Genomic DNA, 16,453 nt, shown 5'->3' with positions numbered 1-16,453 from the left:
ATAACTTCTATCATTTTGTTTCAATGCATTGTTCTGCTGGGAAACCTTTCGTTCTGGCATTCATGTGGATACCACGTGACATGCTCCACCCACTCAAACAGACCAAGTACCCCCCCTCATGGCAACGCTACTCCCCAACGGCGGAGGCCCCCCAGCAGGATAATGCACCATGCCACACTACATAAACTGTTTAGAAATGGCCTGTGGAGAAGAAGACAAAAAGCTCAAGATGTCAACCTAGAGTCTAAATTTCCCAGGTCCCAATCTGCTCAAGGATTCTTGTTATGTGACTCCAGATGTACCCCTAATCCAAGGTGGGGTCCCCTTGGATTGGACTTGGCTCTGACCTGTTGAGGTATGGACACAGGATCTCTGGGAGTGTCTTGTGGTGCGTTGGTGGCAGATCCATTTAGTCCAGTGGGCTGTGAGGTGGGTTAATGGCATGTGCCACAGATGCTCATTCAGATTGGGATCTGGGGAATTTAAGGCCAGGTTGACACTTTGACGTCTTTGTCACATTCCATGGGTCATTCCTGATCGATGTTTGCAGTGCGGCATGGTGCATTATCCTGCTGGGGGGGCCACTGCCAAAAAAGGGTTAGAAAAAGTAAAGATTGTGGCTTTGGTTGAGTTCAAGTTCACTTTACGTTAATGAGCGTAATGAATGGAAGGCAGTCACAACTATTGTAGCATGAAGTTGTTTGTGTGTAGAAAAATGTGCACAAAGCAAGCGGGAGCCTCCAACACCATCAGTGTGTGTAAAAAATAAAGTGTGTGTTCTCAACATGGCAGCAACTATTTATAGCCCGTTCAATTATTGAGAGCCTGATTCTACTCTTTTCTACTTCAAAGCTGACACACCCACTGCCAGCACCTCAACACACACACACAGGCACACACAGACACACACTCACGCACATGCTCATGCACACTTACTGGGCTGAGGGGAGGGAGGAGAGGGGGAGGCACAGTGTTGATGCAGACATGTAGACAGCCGAGAAGGCACGTTTGCGTATGTGTGTGTATTCTAAATGCGGATGCCAGATTGTGAGCTAAAATTACCCTCTGCTCACTCTGCTTTGGTACGGATATAGGTGAGTACAAATAGAAAGGAAGAGGGAAAAGGAAAGACGGGAGGGTGGAAAGGATAAATGGGATGAATGAGTGGGTGATGGAGTGAATGGATTGTCAGAGGACAGAATGGGAGGAGAAAAGGGAAGTTTGGAGAAGGTTTTGAACATGCAAGTAAAGTTCTGAATTGTGTGGAGTTGCAGCTTAACAACTGATAACTTCTACATAAAACAAGGACAAGAGTTCATACTTCCATACAAGTTTATGATAAAAACTCCAATGAAACATCATTGATTCATACAAAGTAGCATAGTCAGCCAATTCAACTTAAGCTCTAATAAAAAAAGAAAACAAGATTAAATAAAAAAGGTATAAAGAAATGCATTCATCAACATGTTCCAAGCAAGAGGATCTTCATCTTTTCCTACAACAATCCAACAAAAATATTTATCAGTTACAACTTGGCAGTCTTTTGTTCCACAAAAATACACAGAATAATATTTTAAAAATTAAGGGGGGAGAAAACATTTAGATTTACTTAGACTATCGCCTTGGCCAAGAGGATTATGGGGAGAAAATGTTGAAGTCTGAACCCATTGTCTGATATTCTGAGGACAGGAAACCAAACCCCCACCCCTCCAAAAATGACACAAAACTGGATGTGTGAGTTGGAAAGTGAAAAAGACAAGGAGACCAGTTTGAAAAAAAAAAAAAAAAGAGGAGAAGTTGACAAATAGTCCATCTTGGTGCGGAAAAGATCCTGATGTAATGCAGTTCAATGAGCAATATGTACTGTGTGTGTGTGTGTGTGTGTGTGTGTGTGTGTGTGTGTGTGTGTGTGTGTGTGTGAGAGAGAGAGAGAGGCCTCAGTAGATCCGGCCTCGACTCCTGTTGCCTCTGCCTCCGAAGCCTCGTCCTCGGCCGCCCCTGAAGCCACCGCGCTGCTCTGGAGTCAAAGAAGAAACAAACAGGTCAGTGTGGACGGATGCTTCGTGATATGGCTTCAAATTTATAACCCGATGTTTTTAAACGTTGCCTTTTTTTGTACATGCACTCATTTTGTGTTTGATTCCACAATTAGTGTCCAAAGTCCTCCAACACTTACGGAGTGTTGTTAAGAGAAAAGGTGATGCATGACATGCCTCTGTCTCAACTTTATTATAACGTGTTACAGGCATCAAATTCAGAAACTAGCCACTCTTGCCTTTATAACTAAAGGCTAACTAACTAATCAGAATTTAGAGGGAACAGCTCCTATATGACATTTTAATTTCAAGATTCTGCTTCTCACCCTCCATAATCAAGCCCCTTCCTGCCTGTGTGAACTCCTTTATATCTACACACCCTCCCATACTCTTAGATCCTCTTCTGCACTCGAACTCACATCTCCACCTGCCCGCTTGACTACATGGGCTCTAGAGTCTTCAGCTGTTCTGCCCCCCCCACCTCTGGAACTCTCTCCCCCATGACATTAGCAATACTGTCTACGTTTCCACTTTCAAATCCCATCTGAAAACACACCTTTACAAGTTGGCACATTCGGTCTGATTTAATGGAGACACATATATGGTGACGTGCACTAAAGATAACTTTATGATGATGATGATTTTATACCTAGTATTTATAATTAGGTTTTTCGTTTCGTTTTATTATGGATTGGATTTTATGGATATATTTCTGCTTGTTTTTCTAACTGTTTATTGTAAGGTGTCTTTGAGTGCTTTGAAAGGCACCTATATATAAAATGCATTATTATTATTATTATTATTATTATTATTATTATTATTATTATAATAGAGAGCTTCAATTCTGAAATTCCACATCACAGTGTCCTGATGCTGTTAGAGTGACACTCTGATGTGTCGTCTTAACGCTGCTAAGACCGAGGTAGTTATTATCGCCCCTGACTGTCCTGCTTCTAGGGTGGCGAGCTGTATTGGGTCCCTGAATTCAAATATCTGCTCTAACCTGAGAACTCGGGAGTTATTTTTGGCCAGGCCATGCACTTTGATAAACACATTCACATGTTGACCCGTACATGCTTTTTCCACCTTAAAAACATTGCAAAATTGAGATCTGTTGTATCACATGCTGAACTGGAAATGATCATTCACGCCTTTGTGTCATCACATCTGGATTACCGCAACTCTCTTTTCATGTGTCTCAGTAAAACTCATGTAGATCGCCTTCAACTGGTGCAGAATGCCGCTGCCAGGCTGTTCACCAAATCACCCAAAAACTGCCACATTACTCCCATCCTGGCCTCCCTACACTGGCATCCTGTCAGCTTTAGGATCCAGTTAAAATCCTTGTTTTAACATTCAGAGGCCTTCATGATCAGGCACCTGAGTATCTGTCTGACCTGCTGCATGTATATGTTCCTAGTAGGACACTTAGGTCGGCCGATCACGGCCTGTTGGCAGTTCCTTGCACTAGGCTTAGAACTAGAGGTGACCGGGCCTTTGAGTCCATTGCGCCCAGATTTGTGGAACGCCCTCCCACAGAATTTGAGAGCTGCAGCATCGGTTGATATCTTTAAGAAGCATCTTAAAACCTATCTGTATAGGCAGACATTCTTTAACTTGTCTTAAGTGATTTAGTTTTGCAACAACTGTTTAATTTTTGTGTCTCTGTATGTGACCTGTATGTTTGTATTTTAATCCTGTGAAGCACTTTGTGAGTCCTCTCTGTGAGAAGTGCTACACAAATAAATTTTACTTACTTACTTATGTACTGTCATTTTGAGGTCAGACTGCACTTTGGAAATGTATTCTTGACCAAGTTTGACTAATTATTTAAACAACTGAAATTAAATTTTTCGTTGAATAACAATTTGCAGAAAGTTATTTTCTATGTAATATTTATTCATTTTGTTATATTTATTTAGGTATTTATTAGGTATTATCATTTATTTATTACTTACAGTCTGAGAGATTGATGTAGTGAATACATGGTTGTTACACTGACTGGCTGAAAACTTTGTCTTTCAAGGTGTGTATTCCCGCCCACTGAACGTGTTTGGGGCAGCAGTAGGGCCAGACTGATACTGATGAGTGCAAAACAGAATGTTGAGCTCATGTTATCAGGATGGTCTTATCAGGCTAGTAACTGTGCTCTGGTGCTTAACTATGAGGTAGTTACACTATCTCGAAATGAGTTAAAACATAGCTTTGGCATGTCTATACTGCAATTTCTTGTTACTTATTGGCTGACATACTGTATATAGTGACAGTTATATATTGGCTGATTTATCTCTTGGCACGATTTGCCCATTTTTGTTTTTTGAACTTGAAAAACTGAAGTTTCTCATTAATAACTTATTTGTTTTTCCTGTCATCAGTTTTTGTGACAGGACTTCAGATGATAATTGGGAAAAATAGACTGTATACACAAAGGGATGTAACCTATTGACTGGTCAGTTGAAAAATCCTGACCGTGTTCTGTACCATTGTGTGACTGGTAGCAGCATATTGAACTATTCATAGGCAAAGCAATGATTTTAATATTTTTATAGTAGATCATACAGATCAACAATGGACAACATGGTTATGCTGCAGGTGTATTTTTATGTTGTTATTTTTGGCTGAGACTTAAAGCTGGTACTGGAGTCCATTCAACGCCTGGGAATGTAACTGTTGACTACAGCTGCTGTCCTCCACTATGGGACAATTTACAGACTTTTCAGAGCCACCTTTAAACCTAGAAAAGGTTAGTGTTTAAAACTTTTCAGATCTTTCAGGGGAATCTTCTCTTAGTGAGAATTTTGTTTCAACCATCCCTTTCAGCAAGTCCTTACAGACACAGATGTGATTAGAAAATGCAGACTGTAGCTCTAGACTGAATCAAAATTGAGTCAAATAGTTCAATGTGCAGTATAAAATTAAGTTCAAAAAGATGAATATGCTGCATAGCAGTGTCAAATGTAAATAGAAAAAAATAAAAGTGCAACAAGGTGCTCCTCACCATAGGTAAAATTGCCGATGGTGGCACTGTATTTGCCGCTGGGGGGATTATAGATTTGCCGTGCGTCCCTCCGGGGCTGAGGAGAGATCTGTTTCTTTGTGCTGCCACCGGAGCCCATCTCCTCAGCTGACGGGCGCTTGGGCCTAGGGGAAAAAAAAAAAAAAAGGAAAAGTGGATGAAGATCTAATGGGACAACGAGGACACTCAGCTGCTGTGTGTTTGGTTTGTGACTGCTAAATCAGTGGGAGCAGACTTACGCTACTGCTTCTGACTTCTGGACTGGTTTCCAGGACAGAGTGACTGTGCTCTTGAATGATGGAGGGTTGTGGAAGAGATCCTGGAATGAAAACAAAAAATTCAGACACATTTCAAAAATAGAGCTATTGGTTGCAATACAGAGTTTATATTTCATTCCCCTGATTCACTAAGCATGCTTTCAGGCCTAGAGCTGTCTTGCAAAGTTGTATAATTGCCTAGAGTTGGTTCATGTTCTCACGGCAGCATTTAAAAGCAGACCAGATCAAATGGCTTGTGTGAGAAAGCTGCTTTTGATTGATCAGAATTACAATGCAGTAAAAATCCAGGAAGTAAACAAAACGTTGAAGAAGAGTACACTTGCAAGATAAATGTAACGCTTTCTAATGTCACAATGGAGGGACAACTACGCAGGTTGATTTTAGGCTGCTTATCGTGGACTATATTGCGGTGATTGTTCATTGATATGAAAAAAAGTTTCAACATTTAAGGCTTGAAAACACTTTACCTTGATGAGGACGTTGATGTTGTTCGTGATCTTGAGGGCCACCACTTTGATCTTATTCTGAGTAAACAGAGCAGACAAGTTAGTCTGAGATATTTTACAGAGGAACTCAAAACATCTTAAACATCTTGTGTCCAGTTTATGCATTAAGTTTCTGCTTAAGCTAATAAGTAAGTTGACAGCAGTTATTACCTCTTCTGTCTTCAGAGCGTCTCCCGTCTTGCCTTGCAGCGCTACTCGCAGCTGTCTGATGTAAACCTGCAGGCCTCTGGCAAAATACTGTAACCTGTTGAAAAACAGTACATTTAACTATGACAAAATGACCAAGGTGAGCTAAACCATCAAATACTTCATACCTGTTCAAAACCACTCTTTGTTATAAGCTCATTTTAGTTTACTAATTGCACTCTAGGCAGTCCCTCCGGGATTTTGTGGGCTGGTTTTGTGATTGTGCGGCCTGAAATGCCTGACTTCATATCAGCTTTTCCAAAAAAATTCAATGCATGCTTTTATTTATTTATTGCAATATTTTTAGGTGTTTTTTTCTATAATGATAAGATGTTTTTAAGTTTATTTTTCATCATGAGATATAATTTCAGAGCCAATGTTGACCAGAAATAAAACAAATATTTAAAAAAAATCTTTGCTAGGCAAAAGTATTCAGTGTGATATACGTCAGAGCCAGTCAGGAAGATCTAGAAGGCAACAGCAAGGTCCAAGAGGATGAAACAAGCTCACATTACTGTAAAGACAGTAAACAACAGGAGGAATAGGCTACAATACAGATTTAATTTTATCATCAAATAGAGGGAGGTCATCATGCACCTTGTAGCTTCAAAGTTAAGTGAGAAGAGCGCGGGATCCCAACCCGATAGCTTCACCATCGGTTGAGACAGAGACACTGTACGACTCACAACTTCACCATCCTGTGAGGAAACACCAGGTGTGCCTCCATCAGCTTGGCAGCAGTTGTGTCTTTTTATAGTTTGTAAAGTTAAAAAGCTCTAACAGTTACTCAATACAATAATTTGTTTCCAGTGTTGTTAAGTGGTCTATTAAATTTTGTTTTGTGTTTGAAATGATGCGTGTCCTCACTATGCAAGATGTTAAAATTTGCCAGTTCTGTGCTGCAAGTAAGGGTTCCACTCGGGGTTAGCTGTGCGGAGGGGGCCCACGTGTTTGCATTATGGTGCTGCTCATGCGAACACAAAAATGGCTGAACTCAGTCATTAACCACATTGATAAATGTTTGGTAATGTTAGCCATGTGATGCTAACAGCAGTGATCTCATGGAGAATGGATAGAGAACATGGCAAGGAGGGGCTGAGTGAATCAATATGCTGCTCGCAACTCAACTGAAATGAGATGTTACCGATTTCAAATAGTAAAGCTGCAGTGACTGGATAAAATTGTGAGGTGGTGCAGATTTCATGAGGACTGGCTGAATACGCGTGAATTTTTGCAATCGCAACATCGCAAAATCCTGGAGTGGCTGCCTAGGAGGCTTTCTTCAGTGTTAATTTGACTGGCCTAGCAGATGGGTTGGCAGGTTGGGGGGTGTTGATACTCATTCTACCACCTACCAACCCACCAAAGTCCGTTCACCAGATTTGACACTTTAAATTTGCCTACATTTCCAAATATTCAAATCCACATGAACTACTCTTTACATCAATATAAATTAGATCCATGGCACAGCCCTTAAAAAGAAAATACATCTGATTCACCTGTGGTTCATTACATCACTTCCAGTAAACTTCACGAAGAACAATTAGGGCAAAACAGCATCACCGGTCTGTTGTACCCAAATAGTCTCTGGTCTAGCTCAGCTAAAAACACAAAAACACCAAACCTATAACACTAAGCATGTCAGTGCTGTTCACTACCGAGCCTGTTTGTAAATGGTAGCCTGCAGACAATATTATGTTTGCCTCACCTTTTCACTTTACTCTAGCAGTTCAGATTATGTACACTTGACTTTCCTGTTGTTATTACAGCCATGTGAACTAACCACACACGGTGGTGCGTCACTGCAGAGAGAATATGTAGGAAACACTGGAATGGATATTTGGAGGTATTCTGGCATTTAAAAAATGCCGCCCAAGCCAGGCCTGTACGATAACAGGAGGAAACTGTTCTTTGTGTACCACACCCTTACCTGATCTTGAAGTCTTTGAGGCGCTCAGCATCAACTTTGTCAAGAAGGAAGTCTGGCAGCTTCTTGCCCAGCTGGTGAAAGGCGAAGAGGAGACACTCCACGTAGCTGAACTGCAGTTTGGGCTCTTCACTCGCAGAGTTCTCTCCGTTCTCCACTTCTTCTGGTGGAAGAGGCATGAACTCCTACACACACACAAAAAAAAAAAAACAACCCACATGGGAACCTTTTTGTTAGCCGTACTTTATTGGCAAACAGCTTGGACCATTTGTGTTTACTGGATTAAAAGGATATAAACAATAGTTCATTATTCGACCAGTATTTATTCCAACTATTATTGTGGAGCCTGCACTGCACTGAAACTACCTCTGCAATAAATTATGACCTTTGGGATCACTTTTTTAAGTCCTATGAGAGTATTACTAAACCCTCACTGTATTTTATAAATAAACCTACGTGGACATGTTTCAATAAATTTTCCCCCACTTTAACAACACTGACAGGAGTAGTTGTAAAAATGTAGGCTCCTAAAAAAAAAAGTCCTCAGCTCAGATATTCAGACCAGATGGAAAAAATCTGATCAAGGAAAAGTGAATCAATCACATTCTTGAACGTTCCAACAGCTATTGAAGTATCCTTAGCAAGAAAATGATTCCTCAGTTGGCCAGGGGTCCACAGTAGACTGAGGGGATGTTCAAATTATACATGTAAAGCAAGGAAATGTTAAAAAAAAGGCAGCAAATTCTCAGAATAGATTTTTATTTTTAAGAGTGTTTCCACTTGTATTCCTCTGCGTCCAACAACAACAACAAAAGGACAATCCGTTCTCACCAGCAGCTTGGTAAACAGCATGTTGAGGTTGGCCTCCAGCTTCTCCATATCTCCGCAGAACGGACTCATCTCAGCCAGCAGCTTCAGCACCTACACACACACACACACACACACACACACACACACACACACACACACACACACACACACACACACACACACACACAGCTTAGCAGATCCCTTCACACAGTGTAATGTGGATTGCTAATGAGAAACAGTGTTGCGTGGTGCAGACTAATGACCCATTAACAACATGCAGTTGGCTGACACCTCTGACAGGTGGCTGCCACGCTGACTTTGTTTACTACTACAACCGCTCACCAAATGTCAGACATTAGGAGTATCGACCTCACACCAGTGGCCATATTCGTCAGGCCTCTCAGGAATGGAAGTGCTGATTCAGTCTGAATAAAAACCCAGGTTGGAAATCTAGTCTTTTTGTTTAATGGCCACAAGGATTGGGACAAATTGATACAGCAATATATGAAATTATGTCCTCTTGCGATGTAATTGATACATTGACACCAGATAGATTTTTTTTAAGGGTTACCCCCAAAAGTGGGAGATTTGAATCATGAATCCATGACCCCTCAGTCGACTGAGACTCCTTCGAGTCAAGCAGTCAGGATTTTTTTTTGGTCAGTCATTTTGCAGTGTACTTTGGGGACATTTCAGTCCCCCGACTTAGCTTGGAACAAGCAGCTGCAGACACGGAGGCAGCAGGCTAGAAGACGAGCCTGGTCAGCCTCCAAGATGCTATCCTATGCCTTCTGCTTAAAAGTGGTGCATTTACAACTCACAGCAACTTAATACAATACAGCCTCTGGCTTTATTTTGATATCTAGTGTCTGCAAAAGATGTTGTTGCACATTTCCAGTTAGTTATTAGTGTAGTTAGCTTGTTCACTATATTATGTGAATGTCACTGTCAGACTGAACATCCTGCTAAACCTCATTTAGACTCTCAAACTCTATATGGAGAAAAGAAATGAATAGTTGAGTATTTGTATTAAATAGCCAAATCTGATTCAGCTATCTAATATTGTTTTTAAAACATGCAGATGCTCAGAACACATTCCATTGCCAATTGCTAACCAGAGTCGTCATTTCTAGGGATGTCCTGATCCGATATTCGGATCGGTATCGGCCGCCGATATTGGCAAAAAACGGACAGATCGGACTGCATGGAAAAATGCTGATCCATGAACTCCGATCCAGTTTTTCAGAGAGTCCGTGCCAGGTGCTTCCGGCCAGCCCAGCGCTCCGCGATTCAAGCAGTCCATTCCAGTGATCCGCTACAGCTCTTACTATCAATCCACCAGGCCAGCGTGCAGACAGCAGATACACAGAGGGTAGGAAGAGTAGCGGTCAATTTAGTTAACTGACTATTTGTTTTCTGCTCTGGTTTTTTGAAAGTGATATTTTTATTTGGTTTACACTCTTACTGTTTAAGTAAAGAGCACTGATGGCATTGTTTTGGGCACAATTAGTGAAACTGGAGCCATGGATGGACTACAAAAACACTACTAAAATAACTGAAAAAGAAAGGCTGCATTGTTTGTTAAATGTCAACAATGTCTTGTGGTGTTAATCTTTTTTTATTTATTAGGGGGCCAAAGCACAAGTGTGTGGAGTCTTGCTGCTATTTTAATTTCAGTGTTAGACATTTTAAAGATTTCTTGTGTTGATTCATTTTCTATTTATTAAGGGGCCAAAGCAGCCAAAGCAAACCAGCTATATTTGTTATTTAATGTTAATGTTCAAGTTTAAAGTTTGTTTATTTAACCCTGTTAACAATAAACAGGTCAGTTTCTCATACCAACTGTTGTGTCATATCATGTTCAACATTCTCTGTTCCCATTTGAATTATTTCTTTAAACAATATCCTTAATGTTGTTTAACACAGACATACATTCTCCAGGATAATGTAACAACACTATAGGTTAATGTTATGACCACCAGTTTTAATAATTTCAGCTTTGAGTCTAAATACTACCATACCTATACACTTCGCTACTGTTGGCATCAAGTAGAGGCCAGTCAGGGAACATGTCAGAACAGTAGCGAATTCAAAATACATTGTTGTTGTTATAGTTGAGAACAAAACATGACACCATAGCTGCTGAATGTGTCCACAATTGAACCATAAAGTATAAGTGAATTGATTTAAGCCGCAGATTTAAACAACACTCAACAGTTGTAACGTTACCTTTCTGCAGCTACATCCAACATAAAGCCAGTGCCTCAAGGTTATGATTGGTATAGACATGACATTTTAAACTCACTTAATGACCAAAGGAATTTACAAGTCTACTTTTAGATTTGGTTTAGGATGTGGTAAGGGTGTGACAGATAAATATAAAAAGCAAGAACTCACCTCCAGCTGAATGTCTAGCTCTGCCACAGGACTTGTCAGGGCGCTGAGGTTGGGCAGGACGTGTTCACAAAAGTAGGTTACAAAACGTGTGGAATGGACATTTTTCTACAAGACAGGAGAAAACTATGATTAATTCACACTTTATTTACAGTAAACCATGAATTCTCTTCTTAAATATATGCCTATGAGATAAATACCTGTAAAAACAGACAATATGCACTGTGCGTAGAGCTGCTTGTTTTTTAGACCAAAAATGAAAATGGTTAGTTATAGCCTTATCTGTGCATAATGTGTTTCAGTGAACTCGGTTGGTGTTAAGTACGTTGGTTGTACTCACAGAGAAGAGGGGCAAGGCCTGGCGTGTGCACTGCAGCAGGCGGTCAACAGTGTCTGGGTCGGCTGGGTTGAGGGCTTGCTCCAGGAAAGCCTGCTCCACCACCAGCTCCACCAGCTGCTGTCGCCCGTTCACTGTCTGCAGCACCCGCAGGCCCGACACAACACGCATCAACAGCACAAACTCCTCTCCCGTCACATCCTCCAGCACCTGAGGAAACAAGAAACTATTTATCAACATGTGTTTTTGTCTGTTTTACTCAGGCTAACGTCCAGCAAATACTACATCATTGTTTGAACTCCATTCAATATAGTGTCAATATAAAAACTAGACATGTTTGTTTGCCATGAGGTGGCAATAAATGAGCACGTTCGAGCCAAAGTAGCATATATGGCAAAGTTCATCTCCACTTTTTATACGTTAACTAACCTCTTGGCTTTTATTTTGGATCATTATGCCACCAATTCACAAGTTAGTTTAACTAACTGACAAAGTAAAGTTTTAGAACAAAAGTTTTACACTACACCTACACAGGTAGAAGTCAAAAAAATTACCAGCCACATCCAAGCAGAAGTTTTAACACACCCCGAATCAAGTTCATCACATGGTGTGCTGTAGTTTGATGTCAATTACCTTTCTTACGTTCAGACTGACACAGAAAAGGATCACACGCATCTATGATCAATATGCAAATATATGCAAACCTTCTTTGTCTCTGCAAAGACGTATTCCTCCACCTCCTTTGTCATGACGTCCTCTGTCAGGGTCTTCAGTTTGGTTGACAGAAACTTTATGGCTCTTTCCCGCACTATGTCCTCTCCCTGCAGGATCTGTGAGAAGAGGCCCCCGAGAGTACCTGAACAACAAAAGACAGGAGTAGATAGGATTATATCAATGCAAATGAATAACTACAAACTCCAGCAAGTTGACTGATTTCAATGTCATGCTTACAAAACAGTACAATTGGCTGTGATAGATAATGATAATGATGTCAGAAAGGGCATTTCCACAATCATCTGTATAAAGGAATGGACTGCAAACAGTTACTTTTAACAGGCCTGGGGACATTTTTAGTTTCACATGGCCCATGAAACAGCCCTTAACAAAAGGTTCCAACACATGATCTCAATAAACAGAAAAAATCTCACTCTTGGATAAAAGTATGCCAAAGGAGTAAAAAATAATAATGTCATTTTTTACACTGTCTTTTATCAGCACAGCTCTGAACTGAGATGAATAATTGACAAACATACAAGAGCATTTTTTGCCACAACAGTGGGGGAAAGAAACACTCACCCTTAGCATCTATCTTGAAGATAGAAATAAGTGCTCCATTCACTTGGTTGAACTCTGCTGTATCATCTGAAAGCACAAAAAATACAGATTCCTCAGTAGCCATTCTTGAAAAAGTTTCTATTTAACATTGGCAAAACCAACAGACCAATGTCCTGTTCGGACAGACGAGCAAATCCAATTTCCAGGATGTCCAGGAAATTATTTGGATATTCACAATGGTTTATAGCTCTGACTGAACTAAACAACATCAACAACCCCTGTCAGAAAGGTTGATTTTAAAACAAATTCAATACCCTAAAAGGATATAAAAGTCTTTGAAGTGTTTAGTGTGCAGCATCCAATACCTGTCTGAAGGAGCTGGGTGAGAATATCTGCAACTCTGAGGATGTTCTCGCCAGTTGCAAACCGTGGGAGCTCCTTGATGGCTTGCCGTCGGATCTTGACAAAGACAGACAGATGGGATTGTTACGATGGACTAAAAATGACCATTGTGAATCCATACAGTCAACCAAGTCAACCTAGGAACATACAGAACCTGAAATCTGAACCCCAAGTTTATTAGGTACTCACTGACACCAGCATCATTTGATACTCACCGACACGTCCTCATCTTCACAAAGATCGAGCTGAGCATTAATAGCTGCATCGGCCAGATCTGGAAAGCTGCTGAAGAACTTGGGAATAAACTGTGCTGCCAGGCGCTTCTCTTTTGGGCCACCCTTCACACCATCCAGGATTACCTGGTATGCATCTTTGTGCTGCAGAATGAAAGAGAGTACATCAATAAACATGCACAAATATACAACATATATAACAGTGCAACAACTTTACGATTCCCACTGAACCTATCATTATAATATGATGTTAGTTCACTCAGTTTATAGCACTCACTGGAACAGTGATGCATACAGCTGAACCTTAACAGCAGGTGAAGATCGGGACCTTCAGTGCACTTAGGTGTTAAAAGGTCACATGGTTATGTAAAAACCCATGTGTGTATGTATGTTAATTTAAGTGGGGCAGGAATGCTCTGAAATGAACCTGTTTGAGGGAGGAGTTTGGGACATTCTGTCCTAGTAAATGATCATCACTTCATGCATCACGCTATGCATGTAGGGCTGTAGGGATATTACATCAGTATTGTGATGAGACATGATATTTTCTTACATTTGGGTATTGTGATACATATGTGTTGTGTTTTCCTGGCTTTAAAGACTGCTTTACATTAAAGTGATGTAATTTTCCAAACTTACCAGACTGTTCTAACTGTTCCATTATTTGCCTTTTCTAATTCAATCAGTATATCCACATTAATAATGATCATTTATCAAAAATAATATCTTGTGTAAATATTTTGCCAAAGCACCAATAGTCAATCCCACAATACTGATAAAGGCATTTGGGCAAAAATATTGTGATATTTGATATTCTCCATGTCGCTCCGATCTATTTGCATATTAAGATTTGACTTGCAATAGTCATAGCAGTTGTATGAAGTCCCATGTGATTCTGGAAGTACGGATACACAATATTGGAATTTTTGCTGATATGACAACTTATTTGGCTGATAAGTGATACCGATGTATCCACTTTTTTCCCTAGCTAATTTCAAGTCTCTGCTGCAGTGGAATTGACATCATACCATGCATGCATTCTTTTACCGTGATGGCCACCAGCAGATGACGACATAAAATACAATACTTTTCAATGTATATAAGATTCATTCATTGTAGAAAATAAGAAAAAGCACAGGCGACTTTGAATAGTAAATTTTAAGGCCAATAAGGCCAAGCTTCAACTGGGATACTCAAACTTTGAAACAGACAACCTGCATTACAAACTTGGGGAGAAAAGTTTGAAAGAGGAGAAGGGCAATACCAGAGACCTGGGTATAATAAGTAACTACGCTGCATTGTGAGCAACACTTTCTATGCCAGGCTTCAAGTCAGTAAACCTCAAACTATGCTCCAATGATTGAATTATCAGTTCAGATCAGTCTCTTGTAGTTTTTCTATTGTTATGGAAAAGCAACACTAGAATACCCTCTTTACCTGGCAGCCTAAGACGTGTGTCTTTCATTCATGTACTGGAACATATTTCAAGAGGGCAATGGATGAGGTGCCTTTCAGTTTCTAATACATGTGCAGACTGGTGAGTTTCGGATTCATTTCACTTACACAACAATTAAACCGGCGTGCTTGTCACTGAATGGAGGGCGTAACCACTTGCAGAACCAGCAAAATCCTACATGCACACCTGTTATTACTTATGTGCTCTGTGTGCTATAAATTGAAATTCACCGTTGAGGTGAAGTTAATGATGTTCCAAATGTGCTTGGACCTAGCAAATCGTTGACAACAGTCAAAAAGTTCCTATCAACATGCAGAGACACATTCCTTTGAATGAGATGTTTGCCCTGATTTTAAGTTAGCTAATTTAGCTAAATGGAGATGTCAGATATCCGTTTGACTGAAAACGGGGTCGCTGATAAGTAAATCACAATTAATTTGACTTAAGAAATAATGACTGTGGAATTAGTACCGCCTTTCATAAGGGTCGCTATGGCGAGGCCATTACTATTAGCACGGTCACTACGTTAGCTAGCTCCAGTTAGCCTAGCATGCACACAACAATTATACGTAGCTCACAACAAAGTTAACAATAGTGAAAGTAAAATAAGGCGCTGCAGCGCAGCGACAAAACTCTCGGGTCAGCGGTGTTTTAAAGTGAACTAGAAGGGCTTTGTTTACCTGACTGAGGTTGTCCTTAGCATCAGCAAGGACCCCGTAGCTCCGATAGAGATCCTCGATAGTGACCGCCATCAGCGTGCCGCTCACAGATCAGACCGCCGATGAAACCAAGGAAGAAAACCCTCTCTGCCGCTCGTCGCTTTTGCTCCGTTCCAGACCACTGGACCACAAACAATGCCCTACTACCGGGATGTTTGTTTTTCGGAAAGGGGACGGGGAGATGAAAATTCGAGAAACCCGTGAATGAACACCCCCCCACGGTCTGTCTTCCCGCAATCTCTGGTGTGCAGGCTAAAATGCTACGGAACAACAAGACGAGCGCTTGCGCGAGATCAGCGAATAGCGTGGGGAGTCGCAACACACGTGACCGTTAGTGTGCGCAGAACTGGTGCGCAGTAAAAAAAATTTGATGCTACCACTACGTTCATATGACATGATGATATAAAAAGATCACAAACAAACGGAACATGTTATATTTTATTTTTTGAAGCAATGGTATTGGTCCTACTGAGTAAATTTCATATATGCAAATCTAAAATTGTAAAATCATTCCCTTGTTAAAAAGTATGTTTTAATATATATATATTTTATTGAATTCTCCTGAACATGTAAATAACAAGAAAAGTATATCGACCACACATCGCTGTAACTTGATTTTTGTGTAATTTGTCTACTATTTTATTTGAAACGCTGTCTCTTTTTCTGTTTTTTTTTTCTTCTTCTTTCTTTTCTTATTGGTCATTTCCTGTCTGGAACTAGTTTGTTTTTTTTGTTTGTTTTTTGACATTTTTAAGATGTCTGACTTGTCTGTATACCTGACCTGTATAAATCACCGTTTTCAATAAAGTTAGGGGGGGAAAAATCACAAACAGATGAATCAGTAAGGCTTATATTGACAGAAGTCCCATTATTTTATT

General features: G+C 40.4%; 1 protein-coding gene across 1 annotated transcript; it reads right to left on the bottom strand.

Moving 5' to 3' along the window:
- Positions 1–1,314: 1,314 nt before the first annotated feature.
- Positions 1,315–15,833, bottom strand: api5 (apoptosis inhibitor 5). The gene is made up of 14 exons (XM_049574916.1): positions 15,537–15,833; positions 13,383–13,544; positions 13,131–13,224; positions 12,787–12,852; positions 12,195–12,346; positions 11,494–11,700; positions 11,157–11,261; positions 8,781–8,870; positions 7,953–8,134; positions 5,987–6,080; positions 5,798–5,854; positions 5,292–5,371; positions 5,035–5,177; positions 1,315–2,017 (listed from the first exon to the last, which is right to left on the bottom strand). Exons 1-14 carry the CDS (start codon positions 15,606–15,608, stop codon positions 1,938–1,940), a joined length of 1,584 nt encoding a protein of 527 aa, XP_049430873.1. The 5' UTR covers positions 15,609–15,833; the 3' UTR covers positions 1,315–1,937.
- Positions 15,834–16,453: the final 620 nt, after the last annotated feature.

This window comes from Epinephelus fuscoguttatus, linkage group LG4 (genome assembly GCF_011397635.1).
Source record: "Epinephelus fuscoguttatus linkage group LG4, E.fuscoguttatus.final_Chr_v1".
In the NCBI taxonomy this organism is placed as follows: Eukaryota; Metazoa; Chordata; class Actinopteri; order Perciformes; family Serranidae; genus Epinephelus; species Epinephelus fuscoguttatus.
This window is presented reverse-complemented; position numbering and strand designations above follow the sequence as displayed.

What these genes read in the sequence shown, in the direction of transcription:
- api5 (XM_049574916.1), bottom strand. Translation starts at nt 15,608, where the DNA reads ATGGCGGTCACTATCGAGGATCTCTATCGGAGCTACGGGGTCCTTGCT. An exon ending in CTCAAAGACTTCAAGATCAG is followed by an intron (nt 6,081 to 7,952) that starts GTAAGGGTGTGG and finishes GTTTTTCAACAG; the next exon opens with GTTACAGTATTTTGCCAGAG. An exon ending in ACGCTCTGAAGACAGAAGAG is followed by an intron (nt 5,855 to 5,986) that starts GTAATAACTGCT and finishes CTGTTTACTCAG; the next exon opens with AATAAGATCAAAGTGGTGGC.